Source organism: Mytilus californianus, unplaced genomic scaffold, assembly GCF_021869535.1.
Source record: "Mytilus californianus isolate M0D057914Y unplaced genomic scaffold, xbMytCali1.0.p SCAF_12, whole genome shotgun sequence".
In the NCBI taxonomy this organism is placed as follows: Eukaryota; Metazoa; Mollusca; class Bivalvia; order Mytilida; family Mytilidae; genus Mytilus; species Mytilus californianus.
In genome coordinates this window covers 51318610-51343567 of record NW_026262604.1, presented here as the reverse complement: position 1 = coordinate 51343567, position 24958 = coordinate 51318610, and the positions used below count along the sequence as shown (strand labels likewise).

At 31.9% G+C, this 24958-nt stretch overlaps 1 protein-coding gene across 5 annotated transcripts in view; it reads right to left on the bottom strand.

Moving 5' to 3' along the window:
• The window catches only part of LOC127721972 (short-chain collagen C4-like), a 56807-nt gene that overhangs the window by 15663 nt on the left and 16186 nt on the right, over nt 1-24958 (bottom strand). Inside the window, exons 2-4 of one of the 5 annotated variants that reach the window (XR_007991553.1) lie at nt 14725-14959; nt 12096-12170; nt 6691-8961 (exon numbers count right to left, since the gene is read on the bottom strand). The exons of 1 other annotated variant lie outside the window; for it this stretch is intronic. Coding sequence is in view for 1 of the 4 variants with exons in the window: in XM_052228820.1 (XP_052084780.1) it covers nt 12096-12170; nt 14725-14917 (268 nt within the window). In the remaining 3 variants the exon portion in view is untranslated. Of the gene's footprint in view, nt 1-5094; nt 5287-6690; nt 8962-12095; nt 12171-14724; nt 14978-24958 lie in introns of those variants that run through there. 3 more of the 5 variants (XR_007991552.1, XM_052228820.1, XM_052228821.1) reach the window with 3 other exon arrangements.

Below are 24958 nucleotides of genomic sequence, written 5' to 3'. Positions count from 1 at the left end.
TGATTACAGCATGATGACTGCTTGCAAAAGCTTGTACATCAACATATTAAGATTGAAAGTGATAGTTTCTGGCCCAAGTGAACTATTAGACGTTGATTTACTGGATATGCAATCTTTATCAAAATATAATAATAATGTCAAATTTTTATTAGTCACCATAAATGCTTTCACTAGATCTGCATGGGTTAGACCATTGAAAGAAAAAACTGGAAAAGAAGTTGAACTGAAATTGTCTGATGTACTCTATAATGTTCAACCACGTAAAGATAAAAGTGATTCGGGATCCGAATTCACAAACCGACTGTTTGAAGGCAAAAACAGTTTTCACCACCGGGCCTTGAATGAAGTCAATGAAAACTATCTCGAACGATTTCATCGGACATTGAATACAAATGGTATATAGATAGATCAACCGGAATAAAACTTACAAATGTATAGACGTCCTGCAGAGGTTAGTAGAAACCTAAAATGCGATTCCTTATCAATCACTTAACAACAGGCCCCAGAAGATATGAACAATTCAAACGCGGTTGACAATGGTTGACTTGTGGGCGTACTAGAAAGTAAAATAAAAGTAATTTTTATCAGGCTGAACTGCAAACTGTTTATAAATCTGAAGATACGTTGTGGGAAGCGGAGATACTAGTAAAATCGACTGGATTTTCCGACCGTTTTGATAGTTGAATTGGCAAAGCGGACGTCAAAAACGTGTAAGAGTACTGCACAGTAATCATGTCCAGCAGCTTCTACTTAATTGTTACTAGTGACGATTAAAAAAATATAGAGCATTATCCAGCTAACTAATCGTAGAAATTCGAAGTCTCTTTTTTCTGTAGGTAACAATTCAACGATTTTTTCAACGTTAATTAAAAAAAATTCCTACATTTTGTCAATAACTTCTACAGGGAGAGCATGATTATTTTTAAGATCGTGTAAAGAAACAAACTTTTCTACAGCATTTTGCCCTTGCGTTAGAACTTTTATACTGCCATTTATGAACATTAGATCAGGCAACTGCAATTTAAAAAGTCTTGAATGAAACGTAACAGATGATCGAACGTTTTGTACCAATTAGCCACTTGAAGCACATCATTTCACTAGTGACCTAAGAACAAACTCAGTGAAGAATATATGGTTTACTGAGTCATAAAATGACATCTGTGTAGTATTCTGTGTTTACTGACAAATTTGTCTATCAGTATTTTCCTAATTTCTAATGCAAATAATATCCGAATCACTCAAAGTTTTTTTTCAAGGACTCAATACATCTATTCCTCTTTCATTTTTTTTATTTCATTCCTTTTAGACTTCCGTTTTTCCGATATTCCGCAGAAAAAAATCAACAGAGTTATTGGCCGTGCCACCTTTAATCACAATAACTCGGGAATGTAATTATTAAATGAAAATCCTAGGGAAAATAGTAATTTTCCCGGTTCCCTATGCTTAATCTACTGAAGCGGCTTTCGTATATTTTTACCTTTATATGTTTTCCGATATCGTTCTGAACGTATATGTATTTTTTGCTACTGTACGGTAACCCCCCATCAGGCAATTCATACGTAATGTATTTACAGTTTAAATAAAACGTATTAAAACACGAATAAAATAATCATTAACTAAATACTGATCCTGACAAAGGCCTGATTGGATGTGCAGAGTAAAATACTCTTAACTTCAAGGTTAATTTTTTGAATTCGACGGAAAGCCCAAAGTCACTTACAAAAAATAGGAACGAACATATATGCATAATTCAACGAACGTGTTTTTTTAACCGAAGAAGGAACAATAAATTAAAACATAAAGTTTGAAATATAAAGCAATATCACAGTTATAGAGTTAATATGTTCATTCAAGTAGTTTTTACATTTCCTGTACGAAAGTGGAATAAAACAGCTGTATCCCAGATAAAAGGTTTGTCAAGAGTTGATACAACAATTTCTATAAAACAGGTTGGAATGTTATCGTTTCCCTGTAGAATGATATAACACAGAGAAATGAGGCTGTAGCTTAACAAACTTTAAGGTATCTCCACTTCACAGAGGCATATTTTTATATTTATAATTGATACAATACATTAGTACATGTAAGTTCTTTTAAAATTGTTTACACAACTGGATCTTTCTTTGTGAAAGGGCCTAGTTGCTGTGGGCTTAACAGAGTTATTTTCAAGCATGAATTTGCTTGTGATTTTCGATCGATTATTCGTGTGACCGATATTCAATTATTTGTAAAGGCGAAAGTAGAGCACAGATGACCTTAACATGAATATTTTTAAAGACGGAACTATCACCACGAATGGCATTCACAATGTACAGAAAAAAGTTTGATCGTGTATGAACATGCAATAACAAATCTAAATACTAGTAGATATAGGAATCCCAATAAGTACTTGGAGGATTATGGATCCTACAGGCATTCCAATTTGTACCGTTACATTATAAGAAATATTCGAACAAATAGTTAACACATGTACGAGCTGACTCAGCATTAGTTTAATTGAATTAAAATTCTAGATCACCTTTTCAGAAAATATTATAATAATATTTGAAAAAAGTATAACAAAAATACCAAACTCCAAGGCAAGTTCCAAAAGGTTAAGTCCATAAAAACTAACAAAATAAAACGCTATCAATCAACGGAACAAGTGAAAAACAACTGCCATACTCCTGACTTGATACATGCATTTTTCGAAAAAAAAATGGTGTGTTTTACCTGGTTTTATAGCTAGCTGAACCTCCCACTTATATAGCAGTTGTTTGTAGTTCTATTATATCGACAAAATTAGGTAAGTAACCCAAGAAGACATAATAGGTTAGTGCGAAAATAATTGGGATCTAGCAGCCAAAAACTGTGTAAACTTACATCACAGACAAACAACACAACTGACTAAAAAATTCAAACAAACACTCAAATTAATCTTACAAAGACGCCAACAAAAAAGGTGTATATGTAATAAACTCATCATAGATGCCAGGATTTAAATTTTGTAAGGCAGACGCGCCTTTCGTCTATAAAAGTCTTATCAGTGACATAAATTACACAATGACGTCAACAAAAAAAGGTTTTGTCGTTAATAGTATACATTTTCTCCATAAAATTAAAATTAAGTATATAAAAGTACAAGGGTGAAAAAATTATATACATCACTTTAAAATTTTTTTTTGTACAAATCGCACCCCAGGACCAAGATGCACCAGGAATGCCCAAATTTAAAAAGACATAAGCCCGATGGCTGGATGCATGAATACCGAGTCACGTTAAAAGTAAGTTGAACAAAAGCACGATAAAGCCATGTATTTTGGTTTAATGTTGGAAAGAATGTGAACAAACTTGACGAGTTGATTTTTATTGACTGTTTATTTTTTAAGAAAAAAAAAAATTTTAACAACCAAATAGTTTTTGGATAAATGTCAAGCAAACTACATATCGAAGTAGATTTCATATTTAGCAATGAAAATGTAAATAGAAAAAAAAAAGAAAATACGGCCAGATTATTTTTCCTTTCTTGACATCCATGGCAAGATCTAACAGTGTCCGAAAACAATGGACGGTTATTTATACATAATTCGAACTTTTCAGTTAAATTATAAATAATCGAGAAAAAGAACTTAACAACCACATATTTTTTCGATGAATGTTAGGTAAACTACACATTTTGACACCAGAAATGACCTTCTGTTGACCTGATTGAGGTTATAATACCCCTTATATAAAGTAAAACTCATTGAAACAATTAACCCGAAAAATAAAGTTGGTATATTGCTTTGTTCTCTGATATCTTTACTAACGCCAAAAGGTCAAGTCATTGAAAAATTCATAATAAGTTCTTCGGATTAACATCGGGATTTTCTTATCTCCAGTTTAAGCTTTTAGCCAATTTACTCTCTCATTCAGAGAGCGCCAATCAAAAACCTTGAATTGTTACGTGTTTTTATTACATAAGGAGTTTCTGCTTTTAACAATGAGAAAGCTAGGTCAAGGAGAGGGTGTTAATAATTCGGGTTACTTTGGAATCAACTTTCAGTAAACTATTACATATTTCACCGGAGGTGACTTGTAAATCGGAAGTTGCTTATTATTTTCTCTTTTCCGTGTAAAACGTGAAGCATGATAAGGTAAGTTACCGCTATCTTCTTACACCGGAAACGACTTGTTTAACCGAAAGATAATTTACCATAATTTTCGTATCAACAAATTAGAATTTAACGATGGAAAGACCCTCTATTATTTTTAAATTTTTTTAAAAATCTTCGACACTTTTTGCTTCCCACCCTCAAGGATGTGACAAAGAATTGTGGCTAAATCGAAGTGATTCCTTTTCAGAGTTATTTCCCTTGTTATTTATTAACTGAGGAATATATAAGTGTAACTCATATCCCGTAAGAAATAAAGACCTAAAGTCTTCAGGCCAAGGTCATTCTTAACTTAGTTTTTGCTTCATCTTCAATCCCGTAAACGATATCGTCAAAAGGTTTTTATTAAATACTATTGCAACATGTCGTTACTTGAAACTTTATTTCTAATTAGAAGAGTGACAATTTATTGCCAGTTTCTCACCTAGAAACTAAAAAAAAAGGCTTTATGAATTTAGTACGTCCGAATTGCTTTCTGAAAAGTCCAAATTTTGATTTATTTAGACATGTTAGAGATATGATATATTTGGCCAACAAAAAGTGATCAAAGATACCAGCCTTATAACATGTATAATTTTGTAAGACAGACGCCGCGTATTGAAAAGATTCACTGTTACAATATCAATGTACATTCAGATAATATGATACCATGTGAAATATGATTGATTAGTTTGCTGTTTGTTTTAATAGTGTAGCAGCAAAAATATGTATGTGTTTAAATACTAGTTCAAATTATCATAACACAGTTCCACTGATAATCATAAAGCCAATAAGATAAATATAGATTTCACCTGTTTCAATTTTGAACTTCTGAATGATCTCTTAGCAGTAAATAGGCGTTTTGGTTCGATTATTTCGTTCAAGTGCAAGTACATATTTCAAACTTGTGCTTTCCGTCGCATTTTTACATGTTTTAATAAGAAAAAGCCTACAGTAAATACCATAAAAAGTATTGTCTTACCTTTGAGGTACACACATGAACGGCAAACGTCGTCAATATTTTTTCTCGGTTATAACATGTCTTCAGATAATATTGAGATCAATTCTTATTGATTTTTAAACAGATAAAACACTCATAATGACAGACGGCCCAGATAAGATAGAAATTAAAGTTTGTGATAAATACACACTATCGATATGTGTATCATAGGATATGTAGGGTTTTCATTTTCGAAAATACGAATTTAACCATTATAACTTTAATTAAAAACCCAATGTTGAACAACGTTTAGAGAACACCTAATGCATATATAAGAGTCCAAGTTGTAATCTAAAAGTGTGAATGATGCAGTATATTGATATATCTCATAGATCCCACATAGTATAGACCTAAGTTGTTTTGTTTTGAGGTTCTTGCTTTCTGACCTTTAAATTGAATTCGAAGTCGAAAGTCAAATCTAGCTTTTGATCATTATTTTCTATCATTATTTCCCTGAAATATTTTTTGGTTTAGACAAAAAAAGAAAGAAGCAAAATGATTGGCACAGTACGACAGAGATATGATGTATTTAGCCAACAAAAACTCATCAAAGATACCAGACTTATAATTTTGTAAGTTAGACGCCGCGTTTCGTCTTCATGAGACGCTATAATCAAAATAATTAAAAAAAAAAGTCAAATACGAAGTTGAAGATAATGAAAAACTGAAAATGTCAAACCAGCACGATGACAATTATATTTTAGCAAATCGAATTTGACTAACAGGTCGAACAACTGGTGTTCTTAAACCCTGCTGACTGCCATTGACGATTGCCAAATAAATTGATTACGAGATGTAACATGGATCTTAATTATTAATTTAATACCAAACAGAGAACAATAAACTTGCGGAGAAGATGGTATTCCGCAAACATGAGGTGCAAAAATTTGTATACCATATCCGGATTTCGACAAGAAATTTGTGAATTTTAGTCAAATTTTGTACAAATTGTAATTTGTACAAGCACTTTTTGTACAAATTACAATTTGTACAAAGTCAAAATACAAATTATAATTTGTACAATTTTTTTGTACAAATTATAACTTGTACAAATAATAACTTGTACACAACATATATACATGTACTACAAGTTTTGATAGTTACTTAAAACTTTGAAGAAAACTGATCATATTGCCCATTTGATTAGAACAATTATATGAAATTGAAGCATGTATCTTAACATATTTTTTTAACTTTTGCTAAAACTAAACAATCCGGAAATGTTTACTTGAACCTGATGATACTTTTATAATTGTTTTTGCTTTTGCTTGTCTGTTTCAGTTTCATTTAAATAAAGCTCATTGGTTTAGCACTTTAATCCTTATATCAAGAAGAAATTTGATAAAAATTGCTGATATGGCTTTGAGTGGGATCCCGTCTGTGGGGATGATGTAGATGCTGGGTAAACTAACTTTTGTATCTGTAGTCGTCTGTTATTATACTCCAAGATTAGTACTTGTAACATCAGGTTAAATGTTTCGGTACCAATATATGATATATTTGGTTTTAGTTAATGGATGAGAATCTAGATCACAGTTCATTCACATCCAAGTCGGCAGTCCAATCCAAGAAACATACACGAATTGGTAAACTCTAAATTCTTATAATATATAGAGTCAAAATATAAAATGAAACAGTATTACAAATCAGTAATTTTAAACCAAAGAAAATACATGTTTGCGTCGGAAAATCTTAACGCAGTTCATTTGCTCTCGTTGGCATATCCAAACGGAGCCCCCGAATAATAATCTAACTTTCTTTAAATACCAAATAACGTTCTTAACAACAAAGTTTGCAATGGTCATTTTGTCAACAAAATTAGATAACGGATTGATTCCGTTTATCAAAGAGAATTATTTACACGCGTATTTATTAAACATAACGATAATTGATCAAATAGAAATTTTGAATAATCGTAAGATTTAAGTTCAATCTTGACCATACGTATTGACAAATATAAATGTATAATCTAACAGGTTTCAAGTGTAAAAAGATATTTCGGACATAAATACATTGTGAAGTTCGAGATCATACTATGAAATACATTGTATATGTACACGTTAATAAACTGTAATAGAAATCTACATATTAATTAGATAGTTTTGAATATAAAATATAATTCAAAAATAATGTGTCACTCTCAACACGTCATCTTTTTAAAAGTTTTCTACTATCAAACAAAATAAAATGACAAAACTGATTATTCAAAATGAAAATTGAAGATCTAATAGGGTTAGTAAATAGAAAAGTAAAACAAATAAATGAAAGATACAATAATCAATAAAAATAAGAAAAAGAAACCAAATTTGTTTCTATAAAAACGAAATCAGCTCGACTCCACCAACACCCTTTAGATGAACTAAGCTGAACTTAAAGCGATGTCAAATCAATGTGGTCGCTTTAATTGGGTTTATTCAAATGTTCAGTTATATTCCGCGCTTCTTGCTTAAAATGTGATATTCACTTGTTTCCACGAAACGCGCTGGGTGTTGGTTATCAATGACACAGGCTTTTACAGGGGACACTAATTTTACATCCAAATACGAGATTACATGTCGAGGCAAGAATAGCTTCAAAACCAAAAAGGGTTTTTGGTTGGAAGCTTACAACAAGTGTTATACTATAAAGTGTATTCACTCCTATAACTTTACCGTATCCGGTCTATGAAAACAGTTTTTATCAAGAAACATGCATGTCCGATTCTATGACCATGAAAACTGATGAGAACTATTTTTATCAAACAGAGCACTGGGATTTAAACTCTACTATAAATATATTAATGACATATCATTTATGCATAAATAACAATATGACTCATTGACGACCACATACATACCTCGAGATGTCTTTTGATGGTTCAAAATTGATGTCAATGTATAAGATTCTATTTCATTTACCAGAGGGTCTAGATGGGGGTCCTTCATTTCTTTATTCTTTTTTTAGATAGTTTTTCTCTTTTTTTTATTTATTTTGCCATTTTTGGTCTCTATTCTTTATTTATTCCTTACTTGTTTTCTATTCCATATTTTTTTACCCTTTATTCTGCACCTTTTTGCCCATTATTCTCTATTCGAGAAATCCAACCCAGACCTTCTTACCAGGAATCCATTGTGAAGAGAAGAATGCATCTTTCCAACATCTCTTTACGAGAATGTAAAAGATTATTTCGAGTCTTATAAAAACTTCTTCTATATGCATAAAGAGAAATTAACTGATTTACTTGACACATTTAAGCTGCAGAATTAATGACGTTAGAAGTTAAACCGATAATTACTCACACCAAAAGAGAGTCTACAAAACATTTAGAAATATTCAATAACATTTTGTTTGATTTAATGTATCATGATCTATCCTTTATTTTAAAAACTAACAATTATTTCGAACAAACAACACATGTTAGTGGATAATCCTGTTTGTACGGTGGACAACGAAGGGATCCACATTTAGCAAGTACATCATAAAGTAGTTTACTTCGGCCGGTGAACGATGAGCCACCACTCACATATTCAGGTTGAATATCAATACAAACATATGATCCAGCTGCCTGATGACCGTCTTTACTTGAAGCCAGATATCCATGGTACTCCATGTTCCAACCTGTGTAGCACCTGTTCTTCCCTGGAATCATTATGACACTGGATGCCTTTTTCACTCTACATACAGCACATGGTACGTCCTGAAAATTACTATTTGAGGCAAATAAATTACTATTAAATTTTGTTCCATACATACGACCACCACCACCAAAACCATCACCACCACTCGTTTTGACAAAATCAGGGTCTGATGGTAGACAGACTGATTCTGGTGCTGAGCCTTGCTGATCAAACCTTCCACCGCCTGCATACCCTATACAGAAACAAACAGAAATATATAAACCTGTTGTTACATTTGTTTATATAAACAAGGTCTTACTTCTTAATAGCGTTTGACGTCTGATTCCGTCATCAGTCATGGACCTGACAAAATTAAAGCAATTCACATGACTAAGGAGGGAAACTTTCTAATTTCTGGATAGCTAAGTGATTGTACATAAAAACCACAAACAGAAACGAAATGGTAAGTCTGTTTTGAGTTGATAAGTGTCCAAATCTGTATAATTTGATGGGAATATGGTACATTTACGAACTTTCCTGCCTTGTGCAAAATAAGAACAGAGGGGCATCATATAAAACTACTGTTATTGTAAAATCCGCTGAATAAGAGCAGGAACCTTTAAAAAAGTGAACATAAGTTAAAATACTTCATTTAAACTTTGGTGAATAGTAGTCTAATTTGCAGTCATACCACATGTCCTTATTGTATAAGAAACATTTACTAAAACAAACCAAAAATAATATATAGCGATAGGGGATCGATTAAACAAGCGTTTGTCGTTTCAACAATTTATTGCAAATTTTCCCGTACATAATAATTCCATAGGAAGCATTCGAGAAAGAGGACACCTTTTCATGCGTAAAATCTTTCGTCAACGTTTCTGTTTTTAAATCATTTCTTTAACATGATTAGTAAAGGAACTCATAAAGAATCGTTTTACTATGTACATGGAAGACATTTAATAATTCTATGAAAACTATATGAAATTTGCCCTTAACAGAATGATAATGACCTACCGAATTAAACTTATCACCGGGTTTGTACTTACGTGAGCAAAACGACGTGCCAAATAAGAGCAGGATCAGCTTACCCTTCTATTTTACAGGGGTTCGTATTGCTTTTGCTTAATTTGTAAGTGTTCTTTGTGCTATTTATTTTTTTAATGTTTTTGTTGTTGATACAGTCTCGTTAATCCTTTGTCATAAAAAAACATGTTTCAAAATTTCACGTTTCAGGATTAAAATTTTTTACATGACCGATGGTCCAGAATTTGGTGATGTCTTAGGGTTAGATAAGAGTCAATTACCAACCCGCTATTGCGGGATGTTTAATCACTTGTTATGACTAATCAACGTATTTTACAGGAGTAACACGATGGGTATCACATGTGGAGCATGATCTGCTTAACCTTCCGGTGTACTTGAGATCACCCTCGGTTTTTGGTTGGGTTCGTGTTGCTCAATCTTTAGTTTTCTATGTTATATATGTTTTGTTTACTGTTGTTTATCTTTTGGTCTTTTCCTTTTTGCCATGGCGTTGACAGTTTATTTTCGACTTATGAGTTTGAATGTCCCTTTGGTATATTTCGCCTCTCTGTTACGATGGAGATACAAACAGAGGTATAATGCACCGAACTACACTGTCTAAGGTTTTGTTTTACATTAATTTCTCATTCAAAACTTGGTTGAGTCGCGTAGTTGTCACAGGCAGTATACAAGTAATTAAGAAACACAATCAAAATATATCTAAATGCCTATGATTTTTATTGCAACATTTTATGTGGACAGCGTTTTATTTCCAAATGAATTCTACCCAAGTCATGAGAATACTTATGTTTTTGTTTGTTTAATGAGCATCAGATGACAACGATTGAAAACGCAAAGTTATGGAAATAAACACAAATAACTTTAAACACAAATGAGAAAAAAAATAATAGAAAAGGAATTCCAAACAATGAAAAAAAATTATGGTAAAAAACTTCATTATATTAATCTTTTAAGTTATGCCGACCGTAATTATTCTAAACTTGGATATATACTAGTCAACAAAAGAAAAAAGTAAAATCACAAAAATACTGAACTCCGAGAAAAATTCAATCGGAAAGTCCCTAATCACATGGCAAAATCAAATGACAAAACACATCAAACGAATGGACAACAACTGTTATATTCCTGACTTGGTACAGAAACGATACAAGGCAATGTATTTTCCATATAAAATTTAATTGGATACCCAGCACCAAGGTAAATAATTGCCCAATTGGTCTAATATTTACAGAGTGTTATTTTCTTATCAAAACTATTGATTTAAGGCAATTACATGATTTTTTTTTTTTGCAATTTTTGTTATTGCAAAAATCGTATTTTCACCCAAAAATTAAAAAATCGATATATGAACTTAAAACTTTAAACTTAAACATGGTCTGCTTAAAATTTTGAATGCCTTTGCATATATATATTTGAATAGTTTTTTACTTAATTCTCATCTTCGAAATTAAGGGCCGACTTTTGTCATTATTTTCCTCAAAATAAATTTGACCCCTGTGTTCAATAACACGGTATTTTCTCACTTTCCAATTTGGTCAGATTCTTTTAATCATATGCATTTGCTTTGCAAATGAAAGTTTTTCATTGGATAATTAACAGTTTTTACTATTTATTATATTTTATGATAAATTGGAGTTCAAACTTATGTATCGTTACTTTTGTTGACTAGTATACATACCAGAAATGTTGGAGAATAGGAATAATCCAATTTTTTGAATTTTAGAAATTCGTCACCTACCACCAGTTCCTATATAATTTTTAACAAATCTATATTTTTTCGAATGGGAAAATTAAAGAATTTAAAATAAGTGCCTTATAGAGTTTTTAAATGACATATATCAAATAAATAAACTTATTCTGTACAATAATATGACTGTTATTGTAGATTTTTTCATTGCAAATCATATAGTAGCATATTAAAACATTTTATTTAGAATGATAAGTTTGTAGCTTACGTTCATATATATAACCTTGGTTTTTGTTTGGTTTGTCTTTTATATTATTTTTTGGATTAATCGATTCCTCATAGCAGAATCAAGTTTTGATTAATTAAATTGTAGCTTAAAAACAAAACACTTTGATCCAAATTGTAAAGAGATTCACGCTTTATATAGAAACTTGATATATGTTCCTATCTTAGTATGATTTTTTGTTTAATGATATATATGGGTGATATTTTTCTCACTGCACAGACGATATTATAGCGAACATTAATTCCAGACCTTCAAAGAACGTGCAAAAAAGGTTTTGCCGGTATGAAATATGCGGGATTTGTTACATGTTCTAATAACAGATAATTTCTTTTTTGCATTGAAAAATGCATGTAGAATATTTTATTACCTGAGTACACAAGCTCCGTATATCCATTATTAGGACATCGTTTTCTTGACCATCTGATGTATGTAGTACCTTTTTCTAAAAAAAAAAAAGACAAACAATTTGTTTCTGAATAGATATAAGAAGATGTGGTATGAGTGCCAATGAGACAACTCTCCATCCAAGTCAAAATTTATAAAAGTAAACCATTATAGGTCAAAGTACGGTCTTCAACACGGAGCCTTGGCTCACACCGAACAGCAAGCTATAAAGGGCCCCAGAAATTACTAGTGTAAAACCATTCAAACGGGAAAACCAACGGTCCAATCTATATAAAAAACGAGAAACGAGAAACATTCATGAACAACATCAACAAACGACAACTACTGAACAATGAATGTTTGTTTGACTTTAAAATTCTTTTTTCGGACTAAATAGGAAAAATACCTTCAATAAATAATGAAAACTAATTACATTAATATTAAAATGCTCGGAAAGAATCATAATATAACAAATATATCATTTATTTCATAAAATGAAACCTTCAAGAGTCTTTCTGCTGAATCAGGCTGTAATGTTACAAATCTTTCAGGACAATGTAAGACAATCTAACATGTCTAGATAAAATAATTTGCCTGTTGCCTTAAACAATGCATTTAAGATAAACTTCGAAAATAACCTCGTTTGAATTCTGATGTTAAGATGAGAAGAGAAATGTCCAGCGTAGCAAAAAGTGATATTTTGCTAAGAGATGTCTGATTCAAACAGGTTGACTACTGAAAAATCTTTTTGAGTAAGTTGTTGCTCATGTATCATGTAAACTAAATTTATGTATTACTGTACATATCGTTATGATATGTCAATCTAAATATCAATTTGACACTACAGTTACACTACAAATGATATTTCTGCAGTAAATTGGAATTTTATGCGACTGTCATACAAGTGAGAGGTTTAGCTAGCTTTAAAACCAGGTTTAATCCACCATTTTCTACATAAGAAAATGCCTGTACCAAGTCAGGAATATGACAGTTGTTTTCCATTCGTTTGATGAGTTTGAGCTTTTGAGTTTGCCAATTGTTAAGGGACTTTCCGATTTCAATTTTTCTTGGAGTTCAGTAATTTTGTTGTTTTACTTTTTTTTAACCATTAGATAGTTTCCGCTCCATTCATTAATCAACTAAATTTATATAATTATGTTGTTTTGAAAAGATAGAAGAATTGTAAGGCGGGTGCCACCAGTAAAGCAGGATCTGCTTACCCTTACGGACTAACTGAGATCACCGCAGTTTTTTGTGGGACTCGTTTTGCCCAGTCTTTAGTCTTCTTTGTAATGTTTTGTTGACTTGTATGAGGTTTCGTCGTATTTCGTTTTTTTTTCAATAAAGATGTCAGTTTTTCTTTGTCTAATGAGATTTGAATTTCGCCTTTATAGCTTCCGTCTCTTTTTAACCATTTTTGTAATTTTAAGAGTAAAAAAATCATTCATGTCCAGTGTACAAAGTAGTACCGATATTGTCGACATCGCAAAGTAGGTAATGTCGACACAATATTGTACAACGTTGTCGATATCGTTTCATACTCTAATCTACATCGTTGACATTGACGATAGCGCAAAGTAGACAATGTCGACACGATATTGTACAATGTTGTCGATATCGTTTCATACTCTTGTCTACATCGTTGACTTTGACGATATTGCGAAGTAGACAATGTCGACACGATGTTGTACAACGTTGTCGATATCGTTTCATACTCTTGTCTACATCGTTTACATTGCCGATATCGCTAACACATTACTCGTGTTTACATTGTTAATTTTGAATACAACGATGTCGACATTGTGTTGTACTTTGTCGATATCCCTTCATCATCTTGTCTCTGCATGGTTGGCATTGCCGACATCGCGAAAAAGACAATGTCAAAATACTGTATTACAACGTAATCTATAATGTCAACATCGCAAAGATGTTGAGGAGGAGGAGGAGGACGACGAGAAGGAGGCGGACGAGGAGGAGGAGGAGGATAGAGATTTTCAAACATTAAAAAACTGTCCAAATAAGTTCCACTATTAAGAACATCGACACAGGCGTAATATAAATACATTTTTTTGAAATTGAAATTGATAAACTAAACACTTCTTTATTTAAAAAAAAACGATGTAGGCGATGTCAACGATGTAGACAGGAAAGGGGGACGATGTAGACGATGTCGTCACGATGTTGTTAACATCGCGATATCGGCGATGTCAACGATGTAGACAGCAAGAAAAACGATGTAGACGATGTCGTCACGATGTTGTCAACATCACGATGTCGGCGATGTCAACGATGTAGACAGGAAAGGGGGACGATGTAGACGATGTCGTCACGATGTTGTCAACATCACGATGTCGGCGATGTCAACGATGTAGACAGGAAAGGGGGACGATGTAGACAGCAAGAAGAACGATGTGGGCGATATCAACGATGTAGACAACAAGTAAGACAACAAGTAAGACAATGTTGCGAGCAGGTATAAATCATGAACGAAGTTGACAATATCGGCGATATCGTCACTACATCGTGCACTGGACATACCTAAAAAAAATGGCTCTGATCACACCCCTTTATGTGTCAATTCATTGCAACAATTCCTCCTTATGTAAACTTACCATTCTGCTTCGATTTAAAGGCTGCTAATTCAGCCTTCATATCCTGATAGTATTGTTTCAAATCTTGATAGTCTTGTTTCAAACTAACGTAATCTGGAAATAGCTCAAGAACAGATTTCTCTGTCTGTAGAGCTGGCCGTCCGGAAAACATGAAAGCGACCATTATACAAAAGATGTAAATTACTAGTTCCATTTCCTTCGACCTCTTGTGTAAAGTGATTCTGTCTGTCTGAAACTGATATTAAAGAGCATGCTGAAATATGAAACAGTAAATTGGTAAAATCAATGATTTTGTAAAGTCCCTTAAACATTTCGAAAGTGTATAGAAACAGGTGACTCTTCTGGAGAATCTGATTTCACTCTTGGTTTTGGTCGAGTTCATGCGACTCACTCTTTAAATTTCTGGGTAGATTGTTGTTATTTTTGTTTGGCCTTCATCGGCCATGGTGTTGTCTTCTTTTTTTTTTTATCAAAAGTATCATTTGTTTTTTATTTTTGTTTACTGTCCCTAGGATTTTCTCTCTTATATTAGCAGATTTTGTGATTTTGTGGGTGTTTTTGATAAAATCAATGAAAAAATTACTAGGGAATTTTATGAAATCATTGATTTGATGTGTAAATCATATATAAAAATAAGAAGATGTAGTATGATTGCTAGTGAGACAACTCTCCACCAGAAACCAAATGACGTAGAAGTTTTAAACAACTATAGGATACCGTACGGCCTTCAACAATGACCAAAACCCATACCGCATAGTAAACTATAAAAATGACAAATGTAAAACAATTCAAATGAGAAAACTAACGAACTGATTTATGTATAAAACAATAATCGAAAGAAAAATAAATATGATATACCTGTCATTAGGCAGGAAGATACAGAATTTGAGAGTTAAATTTGTTTGCTGGCGCCAAACCATCCCCTTACCTGGGGCAGTGGTGCAACAGTAAAACACAAGAACAGACAATACACATCATTTGAAAAAGGATAAATTAGCTCATCAGATTGATACAAATCACAAATAAAAAACAAAACAAGAAACACAAAAGACACATATTACAGATCAGAGAGTACTCGCAGTTACTGAAAGCTATTTCAAAGCCAAAACAACTAATAAAAAATCATGTTGATTTGTATCTAGGACTTTCATATCAATCATTGCACATCCAATATCCAATGGATTCAGTGTAAATACCTCATTAACAGTAAGAGGAAAACATGACCTTGTGTATGCATGTATCAAACATGTATTTGGTCATATATCATATATATAGAAAAACAAGTTTTAAATACCTAGTTGTTCACAGAAAGTTTTCTAGTTGACAAAAACATGATTAACATAACTGATCCTTCTGAACTGGCCATGAGGAATTAAACTCTTTGCTATTTATTAGCAATGCTTTATCAGAACATATACGTTTTTTTTATAGTTCTTGTCAATTAAGTGATAATGCAAAACTGAAAGTTAACGGGATTCTATAAAATCACTGATTTTAAGATTTCTTTGTTACATATGCAGGTAAAAATATGTGCATGCAATTGCAGTATCTTTCAATAACAAATAGCTTTCTGTTGCTTCGAGTAAATTGATTTAGAAATTTGACTGATGACCTCAACTGAATCATCATGGGATACTTAGATGCTTACATATTCTATATTGTGTTTTGTGTACTGTTGTTTGTCTGTTTGTCTGTTTGTCTTTTTCTTTTTCTTTTTTTTAGCCATGGCGTTATCAGTTTTTTTTCTACTTATGAGTTTGAATGTCCCTTTGGTATCTTTCGCCTCCCTTTTAGACCATAGAAAAACCGTACTAATTCTTCAGTTAATTTGCATTAAATACGTGTATTTTGGTGATTAGCATATAGTTTTTGCGTATGAAAATATATTTTTCTCATGGTTGTGGCCTGTTATGATCTATTTTAAAAAGTAAAATAACACAAATTCCGAACTCCAAGCAAGGAAAATTTAAAACGGAAAGTTGGCAAAATCAAAAGCTTAAAAACATCAAACGAATGGAAAACAACTGTAATATTCCTGACAAGACACATGTCTCGTATTACATTGATCGGAATGTTATATAAAACAGTGATACAAAAAATGTGCTTATTTGGTTGGCCTATCCTCCAATATATTACAAAATTGCGATATTTCCATTGGCCATTCGTCAGGTCAATGATGACTTGAAAAGGTCAGAACGGATTACTTCCCTTGTAGTGGATATTTGGGATTCATGTCATAGTATACAACACATATTTCACCTGACTCAAAAATATTTGTTTTGCCAAATTTGATTCCATTCCGAAGCGTACACATACATGACATAGCTTGAAAACGTCTGATATTAACAGTTTCTGATACAATATTATCAATACCGTAATCGGACTTATATTTGAAGTGAAGCTAGCGAAATCGAACAAATTTCACCAGAATTTCCTTTTCTTCCACTATTGCTTAATATTAACTCTCTTTATTATATTTCATTTATAATAAAGATTCCTCAAAGACTCGTTTAATATTGAACATACTCCAAGTGACCACAATCAAAACACCTATTAATTTTTATTATAATATGCACAGTCACATTCTTGATTCAGTTGAAAATGTAAAATACTTCGGAGTAACAATATCGTCAAATTTAAAGTAGATCAAACACATTCAGAACATGACGTCTAAAGCAAACAAGACCCTTGGATTTAGCCATAACATCAGAAGAAATCTCAAAATAAACTCAGTGACCATTAAAGACAGTATAGTAATTTGTGTGACTTGACGCAATCTGACGTTTCAAAATATGTTGTTCGTCTATTGTTCTCGGGATTGTGCGGCAATAATAGGACACCGTACGGCATTCAACAATGAGAAAACCACACCGTATAGTCGGCTATAAACCCCGACATGAAAAATTCAAACCACTGTTACATAGGTTCCGACTCGGGACAGGCACATACAAAATGTTGCGGGGCTAAACTTATTTGTGAGCGCGCAACCCTTCCCTAACCTGAGACAGTGGTGTAACAGCACAACATAAGAACAAACTGTAAAAATCTTTAAAAGAGGGGCAAGGCCGATTTCCATTATTTCATTCATAAGGTCAAAATGTAGAAGTGGTCTGGAAATTGTAAATTGAAGATGACGTACAAGGTAACATATCGTGTAACAGTTTTACATATTCACATAAAAACATTATCGGATTCAAAATACAATTTAGAGCTGTATTTTAATACAGAATTACAAAGGGGTAGAGCCAATTTCCCCAATTTTGCAAATTTTACATGTTATGGTCAAATATTGCATCGAAGCACTACGATAAGCAAAATGATTTTTTTAGTGTCCGAAAGACAATACATTGCTTTACTTTCAGTATAATTTTGGTTTGGGTTAACGATGACCATGATGACCTTTTTATACATTTTGGGAATAAATACTATCAAACTGAAATACAGTTTACTCGGATAAACCCAATATCTGATGGCTGACGAATGAATCATACAGATTTCCATCTCTCTGCAGACTACTAGAAGAAACTTCTTGCTATCTCAACATGCTCAAGTCGAGTGACAAACATTAAGCCGAATTTAAGACGTTAACATATACTAGTATTTAACATTAAATAAATTTCCTGTGTTCTGTTGGCACAGAGAGCCCGGTCGAAAGTGACAACTGAGAAAAGTTAAATGTTTTGCACTGTCTAAAGACCTGTTAAAGCACTCAATGAATGTTCGCATTTAGATCAGACATGATTGAGTATAAACAGACACCCTTCTCCAATACGAGACTTGCGATATTCAAGTGACTATAATTTTATACCCATGTAACTCCTGCTTCTGTAAACAGAATGCGTTGGTTGCCCCTTTTCCCTGAAACTTCACATCGTAGACCTTTCTTATTTTTAACGTTGTCTCTTTTGTTCTTTGATCAGTTTCAAATAGTTCTACATCTAAAATCAAAATCGCATTTGTTCACTTAATCATCCCATGATCCCACCATGCATTACATATTAACATTCATTTCATACAATGTTTATAACAGCAATGGTTTATTTGTTTTCATGATTTGTTTTCAACGGAAGAGTAAAATTATAGAGGCCTACTTGGGTTGGCTTAGCTTACTCAGTTTGGATCAAGAAAATATTAAATAGGGAAGTGGTTACCTGTTCATGAGGGGAGAAAGAACGATCCAAACCTGATGTTTTTTTACCAATTTTTACGATATGAATATTTCATCATTAATAGTCAACGAATCAGCGACGTAACACAAAAGATTAACATGCATATGCATCTATTGACTTTTTGCGAAACTGAAATATCAAAGAGGTAGTGCCAATATCCATTGAATTAATGTTACAATACTAGGGCATTTTAAGATGTATGTCAACATAAAAAAGTGAGAGGTATAGCTTAAATTAATTTTTAAAATCATATAAGAGATCATAAGAGATACCCGGGTGTCAAACAGAATTATGCTGTATAAAATAAACAAATAACTAATCAAATTTGTCTTTCTGAAGATGTAAATGCATTTCGTCTTCCTACTGGAAATGATTGTCATCAGATTTCAAAGGACGTTTCATGTTTTTGCAAGTCTTCTGTTGTTTCGGCATGATCAGGCACATTGTTTGCTAGCTTGATACACCTTAATTTTTGCTGATTTACTGTTCGCTAGCTTGATACAACTTATTTCACGCGGGCTTATTATTCGCTACCTTGAGTCTAGTGACAGAATTCTACTTAAAAGAACATCATTTTAATGCTTTATAAGTTTATATATCGTCATAAATAAGCCGCTTTATTGCTTTTTATTGTAATAGTATAACTTAGCCTTAATTTACAAAAAAATAAAAATGATGTAGAAAAAATGTCCTACATTTATAAGACAGAACGCTACTTAAAACAGCATCATATATTATAATGCTTTGTAATTTGATATATGGATATAATTAAAACGTATTCTTGCACTATAATGCTCCTAAGATACCTTATTTTAGTTGCCATGGCATTGGCGTAATCAAGCAACTAAGACGAAGTCCATATGTTACAGTGAATCTCTAGACAAGTCTAAATCAGGGGTTTTAATTAGAGCTTTTATAAAATCCCTGATTTAGACTAGAAATTTTAGAAAATCCCCCAAAAAATTAAGATTTTATTTTTACAGATTCACTGATTTAATTCTGGGAATTTATAGAATAATCAATCTTTTTATTTAAATAATTCGTTGGAAAAAATACAAAAAGCCTACAACAGTAATACTTGTCCTATTCAATTAATACAAAGTGAGAAACATTAATAAAATTGTGGAACACATTGCAAAGGACCCACAAAAGAGAAAAAACTAGCTCCTACTACTAAATTGTTTGAAAGTTATCTAATGTTTATTGCTGAAAAGTATAAAAGAAATAATTTATTTTTAAAATCAAATAGAAAAGCAGCACATTGCATTGATTACCTTTCTAAGAGGAGAAAAAACACATACATAGAGTTAGAAATTAATTGGTTTAGACCATGTATTCCAGGGCAAGTATCAAAAGTATATCAGGACGACAATATATTAATGTGATGTGAATATGAACCCTGTTTTGAGGAAGACCGACACGCTGAGTAAGAATATAAACATGCTTTTTCACATGGCAAAAGTCCACAGGAAGACAAATACTCGGGCATATTATTCTGACTCAAACTCAGGAAACAAGTCAAATATTATCATCGTGAATTTTCTAATGTTTGATGAAAATAAAGGAATTAAAAATCAAATAAGTGTTGTCTTATTAATATACCCGCGAACAAGAAGCCTACTTGACCAGTTAGTGGATTTTGATGGTTCAGATGAGGACAAGGGTAAGACTATTTTAATATTAGATAGTTGCAATACGGCATAGATAGAAAATTTAAACTTTTATTCTGTGTAGGACCCCACATTCCTGAACAGCTGTGCATGCAAATTTTTGTTTTAGTATTCTTACAAGAAGATTTTAGGCATAAGTTAAAAGACAACAACCCAATCAGAAAAAAAAGGGTCATATATCGATAATTGTGAATGCACGAGCAATAGTTTTAATGAAGATCATAAATATATCTTGACTGGTTATTGTTCAATTGACAGTACTTACAAAAACTTTTCTAAGACGAGCGAAATAAGTTTGGGTCAGAGAAACCTCTGTTTTTTTGTTGTTGTAAAATACTGCACCAATATGTATTTTTACTTCATTTTTTGGTTTAAATATTTCTTTGGATTTTTCTTTCAAGCATGGGATTAGAGAGCTTATTGCTTATATCCAAACGCAATTGTACTGTTTAATTATTCGCTTATTCTTTATATCCCTCTTCGACGAGTGGTGACCATAAAACAATAGATATACTTTCTTACCATGTCAAGACCTATTCAATGCGCCTAAGGGTATGGCTCAGGTTTAATGACCATTCCACCTGATGAAATAAATAGTTGAATATCAAAAACGTATTTAGATATTCCACCCTATACCTGAGACATATTTTTTTAAACTGATATGGTTAGACTTCTCTAGTATGGAAGCACCTTTAAAACAAACATAATTTGAATTCGATATTACGAATTTAAAAAATCGTGATCACTGATTTAAATCATATTGACTAAATTTGTAATGAGTTAACACGGATATAATTTGTGATAACGAATCTGAGAAATCAATTATTACTCATATTTGTATTTCGAGATCAAGGATCAATTTTCGTTATCACAGATAGTATTTTTCGTAATAACTTATTATAAATTTCGTTATTAGCATAAAATTAATGAAATCGAATATGTGGAATCAGTAATCATGATTATGTTATTCTTCATCGCGAATTAATCTGTTATCGTATATTTTCAAATTCGTGGTAACGAATTTTTAATATTGTAAAACGGATTCAATCCGTAATCACGAATAATACAATCCTATGTTACCGAATTACAAAAATATGTGTTTGCTAATTTCAAAGATTCCGTATCACGAATTATATCCGTCCAAACGAATCATAACTCTTGATAATAAATTATGTTATTCAAGATTTCAATATTTATTAGGAAAACACTCAGACACATTTACAATGTGTTACAAGAGGTCATTATTGATAACATATATACATTAAATATGACAGAAATGAACATGTGATTAACAAATTAATACAAACAAAATTTAAAGAAGAGAAGACAGTTTTCTGATAAACACTGACAATTTCTTATATAATTCAATATTGCAAAGTGACAATAGACCTTCCATTTTTACAATGTTTGGTTATTTCTTTAATATTGTGGTAAATATCTGTTTCTCAATTCTACTATCTCTGCATTTTTACAAATAGATAATACATGATATTCATCACCAATATCCTCTTTGCATAAATTACATTTTCTTTCTGATTTTGGTATATTGTATCATCTACCAGTTTCTATAGGCAATCGTAAGTGTGCAGTTCTAAATTTTGAAATCCAAATTCTAAATGACTCCGGTAAATTAATAAGATATCTTTCTATTTCAAAACTCTTTTTGAACAGTGAATAAAATTGTCCACGCGATGTGGTGTGTATATCACTGTACCATTTTTGTATGAACTGGTCACACAAAATTTGTTTTACTAAAGCCTTTTCGTATACAGCAAACTGGTTTAAAAAAAAAGCTCATGCCTAACTCATTAAATATAGATTTTATGTGGTTTATCCACTTGAAATTCACTCCATGATTGCTTTTTAAACATAGCATTAACATGTATAAAGTACTGCTAAGTTTATTTTCATTTAATACTAATTTACTCCGAAAAGAAATCATCCTCAATTTGACCCGAATTTCGAGTGGAAACCTCCCAAGTTCTCCATAAACAATAAATGATGCAGTTGAATTTCGAACTTTCAAAATTCTTTTACAGAATTTCAAGTGGATTTGTTCAATAATTTTTAAGTTTTCAAAACCCCACACTTCTGAACCGTACAATAAAATTGGTTCAATCATATAATCAAACATTTTTAATTGTATATCTATAGGTATTGATTCATTACGAAATAGTTTGTAAATGCAGCACAACACCTTTTGGGCTTGCTCTACAAGTTTTGTCCTTGTGTTAATAATTATTCCGTTATATTTGAAAATAACACCTAAGTATGAATATGTATAAACAATTTCAAGGTTACAGTCTTGCAAAGAAAAAAAATAAGTTCTGTCTCGTTTTTCTTTTACAAAAAATCATAACTTTAGTTTTATTAACATTAACCTGCAGTTTCCATATATCACAATATGATTGAAAAATGTCTAGAGCTCTTTGCATACCTTCCATACTTTCAGACAGAATGACTGTCATCTGCATATAAAATAACAAATAATTTATAAAAAATGTGCAACTCACTTTTGAGCTTCTCTTTAATAATATTAAGAGGTTCACCGTCTAACTGGCTGAAATAACTTTCTAGATCATTTAGAAATATAGAAAAAAGAAAGGGTGATAAATATTCCTCCTGCCTTACACCAGTAAGACAAGGGAAAAATTCAGACTGGTCACCATTATACTGAACGCAAGATTTAATGTCATGGTACAAGTTAAAGATAACCTTAAAACATTTACCTTTAATCTCACAATTTTGTAATTTTGTCCATAGCCCCGTTTGCCAGACGGTGTCGAACGCCTTCCGAAAGTCGACGAAAGTACAATAAAGCTTCTTGACAAACGAAAAATATAACTCAATTAGAGTATGCAATACAAAAAAGTTGTCAACTGTTGAATATCCTTTCCTAAAACCAGCTTGGTTTTCGGAAATGAGACTCAATTCGTTAGCAAAAATATTTAATCTAGAATTTATAACAGACGTAAATAATTTCCCTAGGCAACTGATAAGAGTGATTGCCCTGACATTATCAGGGTCAGACGGATTACCCTTGTTTTTAAAAACAGGTTTTATAATTCCACTGGTCCAGCTTTCTGGAATATTACCAGTATCGTAACACTAAATTAAAAAGCACACAATATATAGAAATTAACAATGGAGTTGAATATTTCAAATATTCATTTAAAATGTTATCTGTACCTGGAGCTTAGTTATTTTTCAGCTCCTTTATTGCTTCAGATATTTCTAATTCTGTTATTTTTCCATTTAAAAACTCATCATATACAGGATTTTCACAAATACTATCAATATTCAAACTAAAATCTCCCTCATCATCTTCACTTGCATCTAAACTTTTTAAAATATTCAAAAAAAAGTGTCAATCTCCACTTGTGGGTTATCTTTTCTTTTACTTGAAAATTTGTGAAGTATATTCCAAAATGCTTTTGTGTTTGTTTTTGATAATGATCGAAGCTCGTTTGCGCAATTTTCTTGGTATTTTTTATAATTCTTATTAAGGAGTTGTCGGTATTCTTTAGCCTTCATATTCATCAGTGTTTTGTTATCAGCGGTCTTATTTTTTTTGTATTTCCTTCTTGCTCTGTGGAACTCATCATGCATAATCTTACAGTCTTTTTTAAACCATGGTTTGTTTTGAGTTGATCTTTGACGCTGTTTACCCGCTGGTCCAAATGCAGTTGAAGCCGTATCTTAGAGTACATTTCTGAGTTCACTAATTAGGTCATTGACCTGTAGTGGTGTAACGGATTCCGTCTGAAAATTTTCGAGGGTGTGTTTGATTAAATTCAATGCATCCGTGTCATCGCTGAGTACCTGTGTAAACTCGTGTGCCTTGTGTGTGTTCCATCGAACGTAAGTGTTGTTATTCTTATTTTGTTGACCAGTGTAATTTTTGTTTGTAATGCATAAAGAAAATGCTTCTGATTATAAACATCAGATAGTGTAGGATTAAAGTCAAATATTTCAAATTCAATAACAAGGTCAAACATATCAGGTGACAAAATAAGGTAATCAACAAGAATTGCGTCTTTACAAGTGTTTTTCCAATAAATTTATTCTGATGCAATCTACCATTTGCATAACATAATGAACATCGTTTGCATTACTCTATTAATTTTCTGACATAATTGTTAACAATAATTTTGTCCTCACTACACCTTTCAAGAGGGATACCCTTTTTTATAAAGTTATTTACAAACAATGTATTTTCATTCATAATTTCAGATGCATTAACAATATCTTACATATCAAACAGATTCTCGTCTATTTCAACAATATCACTCATATGTTCTGTTCTTGAGTTAAAATCACCAACAAGAGCAATATTATTTATATCATGAGAAAAAAATATAAGTTCTTCTTCTATCTCAGTGAAAGCTTCTTCTG